The 22,367-nt window shown below is 35.8% G+C and overlaps 1 protein-coding gene across 1 annotated transcript in view; it reads left to right on the forward strand.

The window, feature by feature from the left end:
* Positions 1 to 22,367, forward strand: part of PTPN4 (protein tyrosine phosphatase, non-receptor type 4) — a 126,818-nt gene that overhangs the window by 24,132 nt on the left and 80,319 nt on the right. Inside the window, exons 4-9 of the mRNA XM_008059331.2 lie at positions 10,437 to 10,479; positions 10,574 to 10,652; positions 14,737 to 14,781; positions 15,029 to 15,081; positions 15,447 to 15,567; positions 19,633 to 19,720. Of these exons, the coding sequence (XP_008057522.1) occupies positions 10,437 to 10,479; positions 10,574 to 10,652; positions 14,737 to 14,781; positions 15,029 to 15,081; positions 15,447 to 15,567; positions 19,633 to 19,720 (429 nt within the window). The remainder of the gene's footprint in view (positions 1 to 10,436; positions 10,480 to 10,573; positions 10,653 to 14,736; positions 14,782 to 15,028; positions 15,082 to 15,446; positions 15,568 to 19,632; positions 19,721 to 22,367) is intronic.

Below are 22,367 nucleotides of genomic sequence, written 5' to 3' on the forward strand. Positions count from 1 at the left end.
CAGCGTCAACCTGCTGGGCTCCAGTGATCCTTCCACCTCAGTCTTCCAAGTAGCCAGAACCACAGACGTGTGCTACCTCGTCCGGCTAATTTTTGATTTTTTTATTGTAGAGACAAGGTCTCGTCAAGTTGCCCTGGCTGGTCTCAAATCGGCAGTTTCAGGCAATCCACTTGCCTCGGCCTCCCAAAGTGCTGGGGTGACAGACTGAGCCACTGAGCCCATCCTAGAGCACAAATCTTATAAGGAGTGTTCTATTTCTCATTGTCAGTATGAAATTATGTTAAGACTTTGAGGATAATTAATGGACTGAAGGAAAGGAACACTCTGTTTCAAAGAGAAAAGTGTCCTCACATTCATTCATTTAGAGCTGTAGGGTGCTTGTGAGGATTTGCTACCTAAGTAAATTGCATCCTGGTGGGGTTTGGGCTTCTAGCAAGCTCTCTCTCCTGCTGGTAGTGGATGTGGTACCCAATGGGGGGTTGTGTGCCCCTTCCTCCCTTTCCTTCTTCCCTCCTTTAGCATTGCACAACATTTGTTGTTCCTACCTTTATCTTCACATGTCTAATGTTTAGGGTCCACTTATGAGTGAGAACATGCAATATTTGTTTTTTTTTTCTGTGATAGTTCACTTAGAGTAATGTTCTCCAGCTGTTCTTTTTTGCCGCAAAGAACATGATTTTGTTCTTTTTTTATGGATGGGTAGTGTTCCTACATGTATATGTACCACATTTTCTGTATCCAGTTCACTTCCAGTGGGCATCTGCATTGGTTCCATATTTTTGCTATTGTCAATGATACTGCAATTAACATGTTTGCAGGTGTATATTTTTAAAGCATTTTATGTTCCTCTGGGGATAGTCCTAAAAGTGGGATTGCTGGGTCATATGGTAGCTCAGTTTTTAGTTCTTTGAGAAAACACCACACTGCTTTCCACAAAGTTGAACTAGCTTACATTCCCACCAACAGTGCAGAAGCATACCCTTTTCTCCACACCCTTACCAGCACCTGTTGTTTTGTTTTGTTTTACTTTTTATTGATAGCCCTTCTGACTTGTGTGATGTGGTGTCTCATTGTAGTTCTTATTTCTCTGGTGATGAGTGAAGTTGAGCATTTTTTCATATGCTTGTTGCTGCTTGAATGTCTTTAATCTCTTGATGGTTTCTTTTGCTGCCCAAAATCTTTTTAGCTTTATAGAGTCCTGCCTGTCAATTTTAGTTTTTGTTGCATTTGCTTTTAGGTACCTGGCCATGAATTCATTGCCTACTCTGATGTCCAGGAGAATGTTCTCCAGGTTTTCTTCAAAGAGTCTTACAGTTTGAGGTTTCCTATTAAAGTCCTTGTTTCATTTTGAGTTAATTTTTGTATATGGTGATAGATAGGGTTCCAGTTTCATTCTTGTGCATGTGGTTACCCAGTTTTCCCAGCACCATTTACTAAATATGGTTTCATTTCTTCAATGTTTTTGTCAACTTTGTCAAAGATGAGTTGGTTGAAGACCTGTGGTTTTATTTCCAGTTTCTCTGTCCTGTTCCATTGGTCTGTGTGTCTCTATTTTTATATGAATGTCATGCTGTTTTGGTTACTGTAGCCTTGTAAAGTTTGAGGTGTGAGAGTGTGATGCCACCAGCTTTGTTCTTTTTGCTGAGGATTGCTTTAGCTATTCAGGGTCTTTTTTGCTTTCATATGCATTTAAGTATTGTCTTTTCTAGGTCTATGAAAAATGTTACTGGTACTTTGATAGAGATTGTGTTGAATCTGTAGATTGCTTTGGGTAGTATGGGCATCTTGATGATATTCTAATTTATGAGCATGGAATGTTCTTTTTTTTTTGTCATCTTTGATGTCTTTGAGCAGTATTTTATAGTTCTCATTGTAAAGATCTTTCACCTCTTTGGTTGGATGAATAATGAGGTATTTGGGTAAACAACTTGTCCTAGCAGATATAACAATATAATATGACGATACAATAATTAAAATAATGTGTTCTTATTGTGGACATAAACCAAGGGAAAATATCTCAAGAATTGATTTTTACCTATATAAAATGTAGTCGCTTTTAATAGTGGCATTTAAATCAAGAAAGGTTGGAATAATTGGTTGCAGCTAGGAAAAAATATGTTTAAGTTACTGAATGAGATCACACACAAATAAAATTCCATGTAAATTTAAAACAATAAGCCGGGCTCGGTGGCTCAGCCTGTAATCCCGTGCCTTTGGGAGGCTGAGGTGAGTGGATTGCCTGAGCCCGCGGGTTCGAGACCCGCCTGGGCAGTGAGACCTCATCTCTACAATAAATCAAAAAATCAGCTGGGCGTGGTAGCGCATGCTTGTAATTCCGGCTACTCGGAAGGCTGAGGCGGAAGGATCGCCGGAGCCCAGCAAGTCGAGGCTGCGGTGGCCGGGAGTGGCCATTGCACTCCAGTCTGGGCGACAGAGTGAGACTCCGACTCAAAAAAAAAAAAAATTTAAAACAATAGTATAAAAATGTTAAATAAAAATCTGAAAAAAATTTTTGTAATATTTGTTATGATCATCCTAGGCAATAATAGTTCATGCATTTATAAAGGCAATTGCATAACATTTAGAATATACAATGAAAAATATTTTTTAAAAAAGTTACAACAAGTAACCAACTGCAGGGAAATACAACATATATAACAAATTATTAAAATCTATAATATATTAAAGAGCTTCTACAAATAATAAATAAATCAGATAGCCCAACAGAAAAATGGGGAGAAAGCATACACAAAAGAGGAGTAACTAATGACAAACATGTGGCAGGATATTCAGCCTCACTATTAGATCAGAGATAATGTCTAGTAAATTGAAATGAGATAGCACTCTGCATAATTGATTCACAATACACATTTCTGGCAAAGACTCAGGGCAAAGTGCATTCTCAAGACTCTTAGCATGTAAAGTGAAAAAATCTTTTTGGAAGGCAGATGGCAGCATATATCACAATTTAAAATTTATCATATGGAAGAATCTCTCTTGCAGTGTTATTTGTAGTAGGAGATAGTAATGGGAAAAAGCTCAAACACTCAATAAGAGAATAGTTGAATGAAGTATGGGACATCTGCTGTATGGCACATACTTGTAATCCCAGCTTCTGGGGAGGCTGAGTCAGGAGAATCGCTTAAGCCAGGAATCCTGAGCTGTAGTGTGTTATGTTGATTGGGTGTCCACACTGAGTTCAGCTTGAGTAGCAGGAAACTCTCAGGTTGCCTAAAGAGGGGTGAAACGGCCCAGGTTGGAAACAGAGCAGATCTAAACTCCTATGCTGACCAATAGTGGGATTTCACCTGTGTAGCCATTGCACTCCAGCCTCGGCAACTAGCAAGACCCTGTGTATTAGGATTCTAGAGAGGGACAAAACCAATAGGATATTTTATACACGCGCACGCGGAAATTTATTTGGGAGGACAGACTCACACGATTACAAGGTGAAGTCTCATGATAGGCCACCTGCAGGTGGGCAATGAGAAAAGCTGGTAGCGTGACTCAGCCCAAGTCCAAAAGCCTCACACGTAGAAAAACTAACACAGTAGCCCTTTGTATGAAGGGTAATGCTGAGGAGCCCCTGGGAGGCCATGGGTGCAAGTCCCAGAGTCCATGGTCCAAAGAATTCGGAGTCTGATGTCCAAAGGCAGAAGAGGAAGGGGGAGAGAGAGAGTGGAAGGAAAGGTAGCAAGCTATGTATCCCCTTCTTCTGCAGCCAGTTGAATGGTTCCCATACACAATGAGGGTGAGTCTTCCTCTCCCAGTCCATTGACTCACGTGTCCATCTCTGGAAACACCCTCACAGGCATACCTAGAAACGTGTTTTACCCTTTACGAATCCCCCAATGTAGTCAACTTGAAACCCAATATTAACTATCACACCCTGTCTCTTAAAAAACAAAGGATGGGACATCATACTGACAAACTGTGTATCTATTTAAAAGGTGAAATTAGTTGTGCTGACATGGGAAGACCCCAAAGCACATTGTTAAGTGAGTGGTTAATTAAGTAAAGAAGCAAAGTTTAAAATAATATGGTTAAAATGAAATAAAAGATAAACCATATCCATTAAATACATATATATATATAAATATATAATTAAATCCTTATATTCATGTGTACCATAGTATTAGGAAGGTATACTTCCTGATAGGTGAACAGAGGCTACAGTGCCATGACAGACTTTTATGCTTTGTGGAATGTGTGTGTTTGTGGAGTGTGTGTGTGAGTGTGTGAGCTTGAATCTTTTATATTGATGTTGTTTTCAGGTATTTTTATAATAATTTTATTATAGAAAATGAAAGAGAAAATGATTCTCCTTGGCTATGCTTCCAACTCCCTTGGGAAGCCTTTGAATTGGTCTACTCAGATCTGAGTATTTCAAAAAAAGTTCCCTATGTGAGTCATCATTCAGCCACCTATTTGGTTAGATCGCCTGATGCTCCAAATTATTAAAGACTTCTGAGTGATGAAAGGAGAGCTACAGTGGGAAATCAAAGATGTATCAGGCTCCCCGATGCTCCAGCATTGCTTTTGTTTTCATTTTATTACCCATGGTAGCATAGTAAAAGGTGAAGTTGGGATCAAATCTAAATCTTCCACACCTTTCTTTCTACTGTGTTACTGAGCCTTTTTTTTTTGTTTACTACATCTAGAATTCTTTATGTGAGAGTTGCTCAAGTTACAGCGAATCAAAAGTTGTTAAAAACTTTCTCCCAAGCTTCTAGGCTGATTTCTAATAATAAATAGGATTGATTTATAAGAGAAACAAAAGGTTAATGTTACAATGTGTATAGGTTCCACTGAGATGAGTAATGGCAGGTATTACAGCTAAAGATTTCCAAAAATAGATAGAAAATAGAATATTTTTAGAGATCAGATATGTAATCACTTGATCTGTGTTACCTTGTGAGTATATGCATTGTCTTCCTGAAATGTCTTGTCTTAACCCACATTCCTTGCCTCTTAACTTCTCATCCTTTACCTTTCCCCTCTACCTTCACTTCTTTTGTTTTTGGTTTTTTATTCAGAGTCTCACTCTGTTGCCCAGGCTGGAGTGCAGTAGCATGATCACGGCTACTAGTCTTGACCTGCTGGGCTCAGGCAGTCCTTCTGCCTTAGCCTTTCAAGTAGCTGGGACTACAGGTTTACATCACCAGTCCCAGCTAATTTTTTTATTTATTGTAGAGACGAGATCTCACCAAGTTGCCTAGGCTGGTCTCAAATTCCTGGGTTTAGGCAATTCTCTTGCCTCCACCTCCCAAAGTGCTAGGATTACAGGCTGAACCACCACACCCAGCCTTACTTTCAGATTTTTTTTTTTTTTGAGTTGGAGTCTCATCTGTCACCCAGACTGGAGTGCAGTGGCCGCTCCCAGCCACCGCAGCCTCAGCCTGCTGGGCTCCGGCGATCCTTCCGCCTCAGCCTTCCAAGTAGCCGGAATTACAGGTATGAACTACCACGCCTGGCTGATTTTTTTTGATTTATTGTAGAGATGCGGTCTTGCTGCCCAGCCGGGTCTCGAACCCGCGGGCTCAGCCAGTCCACTCACCTCAGCCTCCCAAAGGCAGCGGATTACAGGCTGAGCCACCGAGCCCGGCTACTTTCAGATTTTTTAAAGACTCAAAATAAAAGTGACTTTCTCCCTGAAGTCTTTCCTGACTACCACTATTCACCAGGTACAATTTACTTCATTTCCTTGTATCCCTAACAGTAGTAAGTTATATTCTCTCTGTGTCTCCCTCTTGTTCTTGCTCTCTTTCTCTCTCCCAAACTTGCTCCCTTTTTTTCTCTTTCTCCACATATGTATATGTATAAAATTTTATCTTTTCCAACATAGTTTAGTTTCTTCATTGTAATTCTAAAAATCACCTTTTAGTATGAATTTAAAACAGTGTTAAAAGGCACAGGTCAGATATCAGTTAGAACATCATTAATAAAGAGAAAGAAGATCATTTGATAATTTACTTTTATATAGTGTAGTGGATTATTTGGGGACTTTGGTAAACTAACAACAATCTTTTACATCCTGCAATTAAAAAAAAAAGTTCACAGTTGATAGAATTGCCAGGAGACTAGCTACTGGCAGCATGGTCTGTCCTCATCAACTATTTGAGTCTGCTTCTATATTCTGTCTCTTCTCTATCAGTTGGCAGACAAATTAAGTATTCCCAAAGAATCTTAAGGGCATTTCATATAAAAATAAGTATTCAACAAAATAGACACCAAAATTCAAGGAAAGTCAACATTTTGAAAGACATGCACTCAAGTGAACAAAACAAAGATTTTACACTGGAGAAAGTCGGAGAGCAATCTGTAAAGATGGAAATAACAGTGCCAGTAGGGATATTAAGACAATAAGTGAATTTTACATGAAATTACATAGAACAGTGCTTACATCGTAGTAAGTCCTCGAAAAGATTCTGTAATTTACATTGACACAGTTTGAGCAGACATTACATCCATGCAATGGAAAGAATAAAAGGTTTTAGAAATTAAAAGTCATTATAAAATAGTCACCAGTGAAGATAAATAGTTTCCATTGAAGACTTAATGCTTTCAACACTAATGGATGTAGCAAATAAAAATAATACAAGAATATAGAATATTTAATAACACAACTATCAAGTTTAATTAGGCAATTACATAATCTACTTTTTGAATCAGATATTTATGGAATTTTCCAGAAATTGAACATATGCTCAAATGTAGAAATTTCATTACTGCATTTTGGCAGATACAAAAATTGACTTGCTAATATGAAATCGTATGTAGAATTTTTTTTTAAAAATCTTTCCAGGGGAAATGAATGAGAAATTGACTTTGAGAAGATTGGAAACAGCTCCATGTCTACATAGAGACTCCTTTACAGATTGATGGAATTGATGATGAAATTGAAATTCCATTTCTTATTAACTATAAGTGTTAACTAGATATTAATAGTTTCTGATAAAATATTATGAAATTTAAAATTTTTATATATTACATTACAGTTAAATTTTTCTCAGATATAGCACGGTAATTCAGTTGTAGAGCAGTTCTTAGCACAGAAAATGTAGTCTGTAACTAAATATAGGTAGTGGTAACACCTCAGACCCTGTTTATATAAGAAGAAAATTGTGGGTTTCTAATACTTGTTGTCAGGATGTAATAATTCAGTTACAATAAGCAATTTCACTTCTAGATACTCAAAATATTTGGAAACATATATCCACACAGGAAAATTTGTACTCTGATGTTCATAGCAACATTATTCATTGTAGCTAAAACATGGACACAACCTAGATGTCCATCAAGTGATGATTAGATAAGCTAAATGTGGTATATCTTTACAATAGAATGTTATTCAGCAATAAAAAGGAATGACATACTCACTAGGATAGCTGTAATTTTTAAAAGCTAATATTGATGAGGATGTGAATAAATTGAAACTCTTACACATTTATGGTGGGAATATGAAAAGGTTCAAACACTGTGGAAACAAGCTTGACAGCTTCTCAAAAAGTTAAATGTAGTTACCATATGACCCAGCAATACTACACCTAGTCATATACCCAAGAGAATTGGAAATGCATGTTCACATAAAAACTTTTACACAAATGTTCAAAGCAGTATTATTCATACCATATTAGTCAAAAGGTAGAAACAACGCAAATATCGGCCATAAAAAGGAACAAAATACTGTTACATGCTACAACATAGATGAAAACATTACACCAAATGAAAGCAGACAAACATAAAAGACCACATATTGTATGATTCCATCCTTATGAAGTATCCCAAACAGGCAACTTTATAGAGACAGAATATAGATTATCAGGGACTGTGGGGGGAGGAGCACACTGGGAGTGACGGCTGATTGGTACAGGGTTTCTTTTGGGGATGATGGAAATATTCCGGGATTAGGTGGTGATGATGGTTGCACAACTTAGGAAGTATTATAAAGTACAGTGACATGTACACATGGGAAGTTTTAATGTATATGAGATGTATCTCACTAAAAAATGCTTTGTAAAAAGTGATGCTGAGTCTATAGCTATTTTATATTTTGATAAATATGACCATGTTGTCTTTCATTGAAGTAGTACAATTTAATGTTTCAGAAGCTATGTTTGATAGTGTCTGTTCTTCTCACAGTGTGTCATCAAATGTTTTAGTTTTTACCCAGTGTTTCTGTTAAAAAAATAATAACCTAATGTAGATTACTTTTGTTTTTCTCTAATAATGAGCAGGATTGTATATCCTTTCATATACATAAATGTTATATTTTGAGTGTCTGATCTTATCCATTGCCTGTTTTTCTGTTAGTGTTGATTTCTTATTGATTTGCAAAAATTTTTATAACTTTTTTCCTGGTTTGTTTTGCAGCTTAATGATAAATTTTTGTTATGAATGCTAACACTGTTCTGTAATGCTTGTTAGAGCATTGTTCCATCTTCCTGATTTAAACCAAGAACCTAAGTCCTATCTCATTGACACCACTGATGAGAGCTATTATGTTTCTCAGTGCTTATCTTTGTACTTCTAAGCTATGTCAGGTTAGATATCTGTGTATTTAAATGTGTTTATATTTTTAACATCACAGTATTTTGAAGGAGAACTGAATGAGGAAGGCAGGCTTTGGATAGATTAATCCCAAATTTTGATTTTAAGCAGTCATTAAAGTGGACGTAATTTTTTACTTTTCCTAGAAAATATGAAGAATAAAATCACTAGGTTAATAGATAGATGGCTGAGAAGATGGACAAACAGCTAGATTGATTGGGGAAACAATTGGGCTGAAAACCAGCTGATTATTGGTAAAGGAATTCCCCTCCCACAGCTCTTGAATCATTCATCAAATGTAGTCCTTCACATCGTTCGTTCGTTCGTTCATTCATTCATTCATTCATTCATTCAAGACAAGTTCTCACTATGTTGCCCAAGCTGGTTTTGTTCTCCTGGGCTCAAGCAGTTCTCCCACGTACCTGGGATTGCAGGCACACACCACTGTGCCCAGCATTACTTTTAATACAACTTATATGTCAAGTCCTATGCTAGGTGCTGACTCTCTTGTGTTGACTGAAACAGACTTTGTCCCTGACCTCATAGAGTTTATAATCTAATATAGAAGTCAGGCAATGAAAAAGTGAAAAACAAACATAATTGAGTACTGTTATAAAAAAATTCAGTGTTCCTTGCTTGTTTATGGAAAATAACTGAGTAAATGGGAACTGTGTGACATACTTTTGGCAGGGTGGTTAACGAAGCCCTTCTGAATGAAGAGGTGTCAGCTATAGGAAAACTAGAAAAGCTATGAAAGGGAAACTGGAAATTGAGGGCCCTAACTTGATATCCTTGAGAAACAGAAAGGGAACCATTATGGCTACAACTAAGTAAGTTGTGGTGGAAGAGGTCAGAAGAGACCATTCAAGCCATAGTAAGTACTTTGGACCTTGTACTGAGAAATTATCAAGAGGTGTTAAGCAAAGGAGTGGCATAATTAGGTTTATGTTTTGCAAAAATCACTCTAGCTTCTGTAATGGAATACGAAGAGGGAGATGCTAAGAAAAGAAACTGGGAGAGCAGTTAGGAGGCTATTGCCAGAGCTTAGATCAGAGAGATAAGGATATAAATGGATAATTTCAGGTATTAAAATCTATTTATTTGTTCTGCCTTGATTCAAATATAGGTGATAGGAGTTAGGTTTATAAATAACTTTATACTTTTGTAGTGCTTTGAAAATGCTACTACATCTAGTACTTCATTTGCATTTTTAATTTTTTTTAGCTGAGGCATGTTAGCAGTTGAAATTTTTCTGAATTCAATTATAAATTTCCGGAACAAGAACCAAAGTGACTTTTGGCAGTATTGAGACTGTTTATAATTCTCATGCACAGAAAGCAGTTCTTCTTAAAACTAAACGTTATCTCTTATGAAATTTGTGTGTGGGTTTTTTGGGGAGATTTGAGGGATTTGTTTTATTTGTAAAGGAATAGATTAGACGTTATAAGGAGTTGGTTTTCAAGTTCTGTAGTTAAGTTTTGTCTGAATGAGAATATAAAGGCCAGTATATCTTTTTTGTGAAAAGTGAATAAAATCATAAAAACTTGACAAAATGTTATAAAATATTCTTAAATTAATGAAATCACTTCAGATTGCTGCAGTTATTCAGCATCTTTAACTTTTAAATAGATGCTACTGCACATTGTATTGGTGGGAAAATCAAATCAAGATCTTAAAGTTACGATAAATATATTCAGTAATATCTGGCAGAATTTTGTTATATTTGATATGAAAAATATTGTCTGTAACATAATGAATTTTTTTCCTACCTAGGTGTTTTCAGAAATGCAACTTGTAGCATTAATCTCCAAATGGAACAGATTTGCAAGAATTGATATATTATTTCCTCAAGGAAAAGAAATCAGTTTTATTTATTTATTTTTCAGAGGTGGCTGGATCCAAACAAACCAATAAGGAAGCAGCTAAAGAGTGAGCATATACATTTACTTGATGTTTTGCAAGTATATTTTATAAAGATAAAGGATTAATATAATCTGATTAATTAGAACTGCTTCTATTCTAGGAGGATCCCCTTACAGTTTGAACTTTAGAGTCAAATTTTTTGTAAGTGATCCCAACAAGTTACAAGAAGAATATACAAGGTGAGTTTATGGAGCATATTTTTCTTGAAGATATTCTCAAAACTTTAATATGACATTTTGAAATTAATTAGGCAAAAATAGAATACCATGTTGTAATTCTGAGATTCCTAGTCAGCACACAGAATAAGTTATTCCAAAAAAACAATTTTGATGACTGGGAATGCTTAGGATGATTTAGAACTTCAGTGACACCAAATCCGGCCCCAGGCAGCCTCCTGAATATTAAAATTTCTTGTGAACATTAGCTAAGCACTGGTATAATTAGTTAAGGTAATCAGACATTGCTGAAATTACATCCAAAGGATACTGCATGGTGAGAAATTTTTCATATGAAAGCGTATTCTATATGTATCTTTTTATTGAGAAGAACTTAGGATATATAAAATATATAACCATTATGTGCAGGAATAATAGTTTGTAGGTGCTATTTTTTTTATTTGTTTTTAACCTTTGGTTCTAAAGAAAATATAATGGACTTTGTAAAGTATGTTCCAGGGAGTGCACTCACATGTTGAGGGCTTTACTTTATTCCCACTTTACTGCCCATTTTAAGTCTCAACTTATGTTGCTATCTATTTTTGTTCTCACTTCTATTTAACAAAGTGCACACAAGAATGACCCAGATGAGCATTTTGAAAATATTCTTGAATGTAAGATGAAATGTGTAAGATAGAAAGAAAAATGCTGACAATGTGGTAGATATGTCATTAAAATAACCTGAATGATAATCCTGTGCATTGCCTGAAAGGAAGGAGTGTAGGTATTACTTTCTTTTATAGTGAAAGACCTTCAGTATTAGGATTAGGCAATCCTAATGTTTGCAACTAATAGTAGAATTTGAGCTAATTTTCTTTAAAAGCAAAATTGTGTTATATGAATACACTTGAATGTGTTGATTCTTGATAGCCTGTGTTGAAAACATAATCAAGAAATAAGTGTGTCTCACTGATAAAGTAAGTCAAAATAACTTTCTGAAGTAGAAGAATATAAAATCAAATTTGATAGTAGTTGAGGAATTAACTTGTGCTCAGTCCATTAGTTTAGAACCTTTTACAATGGAATGTTATGGTGAAATGGGATAAATGTATTGTTTTTATTTTATTAGCTTAGTGAACATCAGTGATTTTCTACTTTCATCTCAAATGGGAACAATTTGGAGGAGCTTTTTTATTTTTATTTATTTTTATTTTTTGAGTCAGTCTGACTCTGTTGCCCAGACTGGAGTGCAGTGAGCGCTCCTGGCCACTGCAGCCTTGACCTACTGGGCTCCAGGGATCCTTCCGCCTCAGCCTTCCGAGTAGCCGGAATTACAAGCACGTGCTACCATGCCCGGCTGGTTTTTTGATTTATTGTAGAGATGAGGTTTCACCAAGTTGCCCAGGCGGGTCTCGAGCCTGCGGGCTCAGGCAATTCACTCACCTCGGCCTCCCAAAGCACGGGATTACAAGCTGAACCACCGAGCCTGGCTTTGGAGGAACTTTAAACCATCTGATGTCTTGGCAACACCCCTAGATATTCTGATTGAATGGATCTTAGATGGGACCCGAGCATAGACATGTACAGGCTTCCCAGGTGATTCTAGTATGTAGCCAGGGTAAAGAAATACTCTTTTAAAGCTTTAGGACTTGAGTGGTCTTAATGTGATGGTTATGATTACTAACAAGATACCTTCAGCCACAGCTACTAAATTTTCAGAACTAGTATATACCTCATACAACAGGAAATCTGTTAGACCCTCTTACCTTGAAGATTCCACTTTTAATTAGCGAGAAAAGAAAGAATAGAGTCAGATAGCTTTCATCAGGTTAAACATCATTTAGTTTCAGAGACTCTGGCATGATTAAAATTGAATTTTTTCAATTTCTGAGATACATAAACTAGGTAAGTGATATTACTTTCTTTTTACAAATGTAGAAAATAAGACTCAGCCAAATTTTAAGTTATTTGCCAAAAGATCACAGGCGAGTTTAGCCTAGAACTTGAATTCTGGTTTCTACTCTTAACAATCCTTACTGCTTGGTTAGAGTATGAAAGTAAAATTTGGCAAGTGTAGGTATTATTACTATCATTATTTAAGAGAGAGAGTCTCACTCTGTCTCCCAGACTGAAATGCAGTGGAACAATCATGGCTTGCTGCAACCTTGACCTCTGCACGCATGTGATCTTTCCACCTTAGCCTCCCAAGTAACTGGTACTACTGAGGTACGCCACCATGCCCAGCTAATTTTTAAATTTTTTGTAGAGACAGGGTCTTGCTGTGTTTCTCAGGCTGGTCTCGAACTCCTGGTCTCAAGCAGTCCTCCTTTCTCGGGCTCCCAAGGTGCTGGGAGTACAGGTGTGAGCCACCACTTCCAACCAAGTATATACTATTTGTGTAGGATTTACTGTATTATGTCAGGGATGTACCTGACTTTAAAACCCAATTCTAAGATTGTTGCTGCCCACTAGGAACTTAAAATTTTTTTTGTTTAAAGAGACAGGGTTGGCTGGGCTTGGTGGCTCAGCCTGTAATCCCATCACCTTGGGAGGCCGAGGCGAGTGGATTGCCAGAGCAAGTTCAAGTCCAGCTGGGGCAACTTGGCAAGACCTCATCTCTACAATAAATAAGTAAACAAATCACCTGGGCATGATGGCACGCGCCTGTAGTTCCGGCTACTTGGAAGACTGAGGCAGAAGGATTGCCGGAGCCCAGCAAGTCGACACTGGGGTGGTTGTAAGAGTGCCACTGCACTCCAGCCAGGGTAACGGAGTGAGACTCTAACTCAAAAAAAAGGGGGAGAGAGAGAGAGAGAGAGAGAGACAGGGCTGTGCTCTGTCACTGAGACTGGAGTGCAGTGGCACAGTCACCGCTCACTTTAGCCTTGAGCCTCCTTGGCTTCCTCCTATATGACTGAGACTACAAGGGCGCACCACCATACCCGGCTGATTTTTAAAGAAAAACTTTTCGTAGAGACAGGCAGGAACCTTTAACTTTTAATTATTAGACCAAAGTAGGTCCGATGGAAATATACTATCTTGGATTGAGTAAGTAGGTAATATTTATAATATTGTACATTAAGCCTCACAGAGTTTATTTACTTCATTAATATATGAAGCTATGATATTTGTATCCTTTTTTTGGTAATGAATATCTGGTTTTCTGAAAACCTTTCTTACATTTTTTTGTAATTTGAATACTGTCAGGAGCTCTTTAATGACTTTAATTAGCCAAACTAAAATTTTTAATGATTTTTGGCTCTTGGAATATGTGCTTTGTTTTTGTCTGATGAAATATTTTAAAATTCCCTGTTTACACATTTAAAACCACAATATTTGGTTTTCTTTTAACATTATTCAGTCCAATACTTCACCCAAGTATTGATAAATCTGTAAATGAATGGCTTGCCCACTGGCAGGGACCAAACATCAATGCCATTTTGTAAGCCACGTCATCACTCTTATTTTAGGAAACTTATGTTTTTGTTAGTTTTAAAGGAAATTGGGTAGTTGATAATTGTAAAAGTAATAGGGCAAGAGTAGGGAAAGAAACCGTTAAGGTTTTTTTCTGATTAAAGAGAGCTTTCTTTAACCCAAATGGCAGCAGATAGGTGGTTTCTGCATGAGCAGCTTCTTGCTGCCTAATGATAAAATGATCAGCACCCAGGCTGTCCTTGCAGCTGACTTCTTGCCTCAGCAGAAAAGATCGTTTTCTTTCACTGATCTCTAGTATGTCGTTGCTGTCAGCTTTCTCATGTTTCTGATGCTCAAAACTTCTGTGCTTTGCGGTTCTACTGTCTGCATACATTAATCCTCAGAGTATTTCTCCCTTGTCCTGTCTCAGTCATGTAACTCTTAAAAACCTTGAGGAGGTCTATGATAGAAGGAAGCTAGTGGGAGCAAGACATTCAAGTACAAAATTTTATATAGCAAAGAATTTTAAAAAATTGAATTCATGAATTTATGAAAACTTATTTGAAAATATCTTTACCTGATTGTAAAAACAGATATTTAAATATTTAAGCTTTATTTGTTAATGTAATTACACAGTTTCTTAGAACTGATGATGTTATAATTCTAGTAAATGATATCTTTTTTTTTTTTTAAGGTACCAGTATTTTTTGCAAATTAAACAAGACATTCTTACTGGAAGGTGGGCTATTTTAAACTTTTTGTAATGGACTTTAAAAACACTTTTAATTATATATTATTTATGTAATTCATAATCGTTGCAAACTGTAGTATATAGTATGAATTACTTTCATTAGATAAGCTAATTTCTTAATAGTTAAAATTAATTTACATAAAAACCTCAAATGTGGATAGTATAGCAAATTATTGCACTTTTGAAATTATCATTTTTAGCTTTTAGTTATGTATTTTCTGTTTTGTTTTACTAGATTGCCTTGTCCTTATAATACTGCTGCCCTCTTAGCTTCATTTGCTGTTCAGTGTAAGTATCAGCTCACTTTTAGTTCAAATAGCATATGATTTTGTGGTCTGTCTTGGTAGTCCATTGCCTTTAAATTTGGGAGTTTTTAAAGCATGTTTCTATATGGGAAAATGGGAAATAGTACCTGCAATAGAAGTATAATGAAATATCCAATTAGTAAGCAGTTATTATGATTTTTGAAAAAGAAAATGTTCTCTGCAGTTGAGACCTAGAAGAATGTTAAGTGGATTGTTGTAACTTGCTAAAGATTACATTGTGAACATTTTATTTCTAGAGATACAATGTTATTAATGACATTGCTGATTTGGTTATAATGATTGAAAAATTTATTTGTTAAAGTGTGAATATTTTTCTTCCATTATTAGCTGAACTTGGGGACTACAGTCAGTCAGAGAACTTGCCAGACTACCTCTCAGATTATTCTTTCATTCCTAATCAACCTCAAGATTTTGAAAAAGAAATTGCAAAATTACATCAGCAACATATGTAAGAATTTATTTAGTCTTGTATTTATTTGGTAAGCTTCTTAATGACATACTTTCTAGGAAAATGTAAATTATTTCTAACTTAATGGTTGAATTTATTTAATATAGAACAATTTCTATTATCTAGAATAATATTGTTATAAAGAGATGTAGTTGATCTATGCAAAAAAAAAACATTACTTCATAGAATTTATGAGGTTTGTTTTCATTTCTGTTAAGGACCATAAAGCTATATATAAACAGACATTTATTTGCTATTATGTAAAGTTATTAGTTCTTTAAGAAGAAACTTTAGAATATAAATAATATATTCACGATATGCAGATCAACCTGCTTAGTAATTCTTTCTCAGTTTTTAGCTATATGAAAACTGATTTTGTTTGCTGGTAGTGAACCATGAGGAGTAAAGGAACACTATATAATACTAAACTAATTTTTTAAAATTCTTTTAAAAGCAGTACAGGTTGAGCATCCTTAATCTGAAAATTTGAAATTCAAAATGCTTAAAAATCTGAAACTTTTTGGGCACCAACATGACACAAGTGGAAAATTCCACACCTGACCTTATATTATTGGTCACAATCAAAACTTTTCCTTCACAAATTTATTTAAAATATTGTGTAAAATTACCTTCAAGGCTCTGTGTATAAGTTGACTAAGAAACATCAATGAATTTAATGTTTATTATATACCATTCCCAAGGTGTCTCATTATGTATATGCAAATATTTCAAAATTTTTTTAAAAAGTTTCAATCTGAAACATTTCTGGTCCCAAGAATTTCAGATAAGGGATACTCAACCTGTGTGGCAATTTTTAATTTATAACAGTTTTTATAAATTCAACTTTGATTTTTTTGTGTGTGAGTATAATTTTCTGTAACATAATTATTTTTTCAAAATAAATGTGTTGCTTTGAATAGAAAATAATAATTGTTTATTGGTTTAGAATTCAGTTTTGCTTAAATGGGATTCAGAATACTAAGGGAGAAACTAAAGCAGTATTGTTTACTGGCTGAGTCTGAATTAGAGAACCAGACTGCCTGGTTTGGAGTGTTGGTAAGGCTACTTACAATATTGTAACCTGGGCCAAATTCCTTTTTGTCTGTTTCTCTTTCCTTGTATATAAATTGGGGATAATAAAAGTATCTCTAGAGTTATTGAAAGTCAAAATTAGTTTATATATGCAAAGTTCTCACAATTGTGCCTAGCACATGGTAGGCACTGAAGAAATATTAGCTCTTAATATTAGGAAAACTTTCTTTCGAACGAGCGTGGTGACTCAAACCTGTAATTCCAGTACTTTTGGAGACTGAGGCGAGAGGATCGCCTGAGCCTGGGGGTTTGAGACCAGCCTGAGCAACACTGCGAGTCCTTGTCTCTATAATAAATAGAAAACACTAGCTGGGTGTGGTGGTGCACATCTGTAGTTCCAGCCACTTGGAAGGCTGAGGCAAAAGGATTGTCTGAGCCCAGCAGATCCAGGCTGTGGTGGCCATGAGCATGCCACTATACTTTAGCCTGGGAGACAGAGTGAGACTCCAACTCAAAAAAAAAAAAACTTACTTTCATGTAGTAATGACCCATGTATCTAAAACAAGTTGACATTCTGGGTGTACTGGTTCATGTCTGAAATCTTAGCACTTTGGGAGGCCAAGGCAAGAGGATTGCTTGAGACTAGGAGTTTGAGACCAGCCTGGGCAACGTAGTGAGACCATGTCTCTACAAAAATAAAACAAGTTGACAACTATGGCCTACTGCCTATTTTTATACAGCCCACAAGCTAAGATTGTTTTACACATTTTAAATAGTTGTAATAAAAGCAAAAGAAAGATAACACTTTGTGGCACATGAAGTTGTATAAAATTCTGTATCTATAAATAAAACACTCAATGAAACAAAGGTACTCTCATTTGTTTATATGCTGTCTGTATATACTTTCTCACAATGGCAGAATTAAGTATTTGCCACAGAGACCATATGTTCTGAAAACCTAAAATATTTTCTGTTCAGTCCTTTTCAATAAAAGGTTTGCTGGTCATTGATCTAAAATAGACTAATAATTTTTAATAGATTGTCTAGGCCAGGCATGGAGGCTTATACCTGTAATCCTAGCACTTTGGTAAGCCAAAATGGACAGATCACTTGAGTATAGTTGTTCTAGACCAGCCTTGGCAACAAAGCAAGACCTCATCACTGCAAAAAAAGTAATAAACTGACTAATGTGGTAAGGGGACTGTTTTGATCTGAAGTAAATCCCATTTATAATGAAAGTTCTACATATAGCATATCTGAATCAAAGGTATGACAATAAACTCGGATTTTTTTAATTTACCATTAATAAAATGTCTCGTCTCTTCTAAGGAAACGGTTTATACATTTTTAACAAGATACTGGTTATATATTTCTTTTGGTTTAAAGAAATGATTCAGCAAATCTTTTTTAAAATTTTTTATCTACTTATGTTTTTGAATCAAGTGCTCTATTGTCTAGGCTCTAGGTGCAGTAGCACAGTCATGACTAACTGCAGCCTCTGCCTCCTCAGTAACTGGGACTACAGGTGCAAACCACCACACCCAACTAATTTTTGGATTTTTTTGTAGAGACGAGCTCTAGCTATGTTACCCAGGATGATCTAAAACTCCTGGGCTCAAGCAGTCCTCCTGCTTTGACCTCCCAGAATACTGGGACTATAAGCATGAGCCACCATGCCCTGCCTCATCAAATTTTTAAACAAAGCAAAATAAAATTATTTAGTTTAACTGGAGGGAGTATGTATTTTAACTTAATTCAATTTTATAGAAAAAGGATGTATATCTGCTTTTTTTGAGGAGTCATGTTTGTTATGACCATGCACTAGCAATCTGTTGGCTCTCTTTTCTAGTATCATTAATGAATAAAAGGTTGATATCTTTGTGTTTGTAATTTGCTGCTTTGTTCTTCTATAGTTTGATTATAACAGGTAACTAAGGTTGTTAGAACTGTGTATGATCTAAGAGTAAATCTACTTTATAAAGTTTACATTTATAGCAGCAGTTCTTAGAGTTGTATTTTTTTTTTTTTTTCTTGAGTTGGAGTCTCACTTTGTCGCCCAGACGGGAGTGCAATGGCCACTCCCAGCCACCGCAGCCTCGGCCTGCTGGGCTCCGGCAATCCTTCCGCTTCAGCCTTCCAAGTAGCTGGAACTACAGGCGCGTGCTACCATACCCGACTAATTTTTTGATTTATTGCAGAGATGAGGTCTCGCCAAATTGCCCAGGCGGGTCTCGAACCCGCGGGCTCAGACAATCCACTCACCTCGGCCTCCCAAAGGATTACAGGCTGAGCCACTGAGCCCGGCCTAGAGTTGTATTTTTAAGAATCACTTGGGATTCTTGTTAATATAAACAGTTTGAACCTCATCCCTTCTATATAAGACTCTATAGAACAGTACTTCTGAAACCATCTATGATGAGAGACCAAAGCCTTCCCAATCTGTCATTATTATATAATTTACAGTATATTTCAAAAAATATAATAAAGCAAATTATGAGCAAAGTAAAATGGAGAAATAAAAGAGACATTAAAAAATGTTATTTCTTTACTATTAGATTCAATGACATAAAATTACTCTGCCAGATTGCTCTAAAAGTCTCTAATACTCAATTCTTTGCTTTTGTCTGTGCCCCACACTCTGAGGAGTACTGGTCCGCATATTTGAGAAACACCTTTTGTGATTTAAATGCAAATATGGTATACGAACCAAATTTTGAGAAATGCTGCTTTTAAGTTGTATCTGAAAATGAGTGACTTTGTTACAGTTATAAGAATAGCTGGGGCTTTTAAAACTTGCTTGCATTTTCATATTTCTGGAAAATACAAAAATATTCTGGATAATAGTAACTTGCATTGTTGAAAATGTGTCCTCCAGGTAAGATAGATGTTACTATACAGAACTAAGGGGGGTAGTCCCCGAATGGTGCTTTGAAGAGTTAATGAGACTACTTAAATTTTTCCAGATACATAGCCCTTCCCTAAATTAGCCATAATTATGATTGACCTAATTTTTACTTACTGATATCTTTACAGAGGCTTATCTCCTGCAGAAGCAGAATTTAATTACCTAAACACAGCACGTACCTTAGAACTCTATGGAGTTGAATTCCACTATGCAAGGGTAAGTGAAGAAAACTTTAATGATGAGTTAGGTTCCGTAACTTAATATCACATTTTTAGGATTAGGTAACAGATGGAATAACTTATGGTTGCTGCCAATACAGTTGCACTTAAAATTTTTTCTGAATATAAATGTTTTCACAATGACTTCAAATTCAATACCTGATGAGAAGGATGGTTAAAATGAATTTTTTATATTATTTTTATCTAATTTATGTTGTAAAGATAATTTTTGCAGACCTTAAGGTACAGTACCTTTAGAATACTTATTTTAGAAAAAAGGTTAAGTTATAGGAAAAGTGATTTTGTATACTTTTATAATAATCATGATCATAAAAGATGTTTTCATGTCACTGAGGCCTACAATGCTGTACTTACTCTGTTTTCATTTAGTGGAGTTATTTTAGAAACTTTGATTCATAAAGCAAAATGTGGGACATACTAACATATTTGAGTTTTATCTCCCCCCACCCTCTTATTAAAATGAAATGTATAATCACTAGCTTTTTCTGTGCAGCACTCTATAACTTTTTTTTCCTTCTGTCTGATAACACTGCCTTTGAAATACTGTTATCCTCCTGCCATAAGCATATTTATGAGTGGCTACTCTTCATTTGTGTTTCCTTAGCTATATTTCTTCTCATTATTTCTTTGTTATATTCCTTGAGAAGTACTTGGAGTACAGCTATTCTCTCCATAACCAGTGAAAAGTGGACTTATAATTATTGGTTGAGTTGGCTATAGTGTTTATCTTCTCTTGGGATACGTTGTTGAGCCTAATGTGGATTGCAGCCTGAAAGGAAGTTAAAAGCCAAAATTTTTCTTGGCTAATTATTTTGAATTTATTTTACTACATAGACGCAGGTACACAGATATATAGTTGTTTAAGTGCTCAAAGCTCTATACCATATAATGATTTTGTCCTTTAGGGCCTCACCTGGCTATGTTCTGAGAGAGGAACATTAGTGTTTATGTTTCACAAAGCTTATGTCAAGCTCTACTTTAAAAGATGAGATAACTTGCTTTCCTCAAATAAGCATATCTTGTAATTCTGTGTGTTACTTGGAAATCTGTTTGTCTGATTGTATTTAAAATACAGCTCTCAGGCCGGGCGCAGTGGCTTAAGTACTGTAATCCCAGTTTTGGGAGACCAAGGTGAGAGGATTGCCTGAGCCCACGCGTTCAAGAACAGCCTGGGCAACTTGGCAAGACCTCATCTCTACAATAAATCAAAAAAATAAATAAAATAAAATACAGCTCTCATGAACTGTTTACTTTCTCTTAAATATGTTCCTTTCCTCTTCTTTCTTAATTGGGGTTTATTACTTTTTGAACACAATTCTCCAAAATGTAATGTAGTGGTCAATATTTGTGCGACTAGATTTTGTTTTTTTATTATAATAAATTTTTAAACTGATGGAACTTTAAATTCGTGATTTAAAACTATGGCTAAAAATAAAAAGACCTTCAAAATTGTTGTTTTATTACCTAGCAGCCTTCTTCCATATTTTTCTTCTGAGGAAACCCTTTTCTTTTTTCATTTGTTCATATGTATAGGATACATGAGAAATTTGGCCATATATACATAATGCATAGTGATCAAGTCATGGTATTCAGGGTGTCCATCATCCCAGTATCATACATCTTGTTAAGTGTAGTCATCATGATCTGCTACCAGACATTAAATTCATTCCTTCTATCTTATTGTATGTTTGTGCCCTTCAGACCACTTCTTTTCATCCTTCTTCCTTCCCCCCAATCCTTCCTGGTCTCTGTTACTGATTTTTTTTATTCTCTTTCTCCATGTGTTCAAATTTATAAGTGACAACATGCAGTATTTATCTTTTTGTGCCTGGCTTATTTTACTTAAGATAATGATGTTTGGTTTCATGCATGTTGTTGCAGGTGACATGATTTTATACCTTTTTATGACTGAATAGTATTCCACTGTGTGTGTGTGTGTGTGTGTGTATATATGCACACACTACATTTTCTTTATGCATTCATCTGATGTACACTTAGGTTGATTCTATATAGTATTCCATTGTGTGCGTGTGTGTGTGTGACACACTGCATTTTCTTTATGCATTCATCTGATGTACGCTTAGGTTGATTCCATATCTTTGCTATTGTGAATAATGCTGCAGTAAACATACAAGCTCAAATATCCTTTCAAAATGCTTGTTTCCTTTGACTAGAACACAGTAGTGAGGTTGCTGGATTGAATTGTAATCCTATTTTTAGTTTTTGAGAAATTGCAATACTGTTTCTCATAGTGACTGTGCTAGTTTACATTCCCACTAACAGTGTTCACTTTTCTCCACATCCATATCAACATCTGTTATTTTTTATCTTTTTAATAATGGCTATTTTGACTAGAGTACCCTGATATCTCATTGTGGGTTTGATTTGTATTTCCCTGATGATTAGTGATGTTGAGCATTTTTTTCTATATCTGTTGGCCATTTGTATGTCTTCATTTAAGAAATGTCTATTAGCCGGGCTCGGTGGCTCAGCCTGTAATCCCGTGCCTTTGGGAGGCTGAGGTCAGTGGATTGCCTGAGCCCATGGGTTCGAGACCTGCCTGGGCAGCGAGACCTCATCTCTACATAAATCAAAAAATTAGCTGGGTGTGGTAGCGCGCACCT

This window comes from Carlito syrichta, unplaced genomic scaffold (assembly GCF_000164805.1).
Source record: "Carlito syrichta isolate Samal-C Ts95f unplaced genomic scaffold, Tarsius_syrichta-2.0.1 Scaffold303994, whole genome shotgun sequence".
Taxonomy (NCBI): Eukaryota; Metazoa; Chordata; class Mammalia; order Primates; family Tarsiidae; genus Carlito; species Carlito syrichta.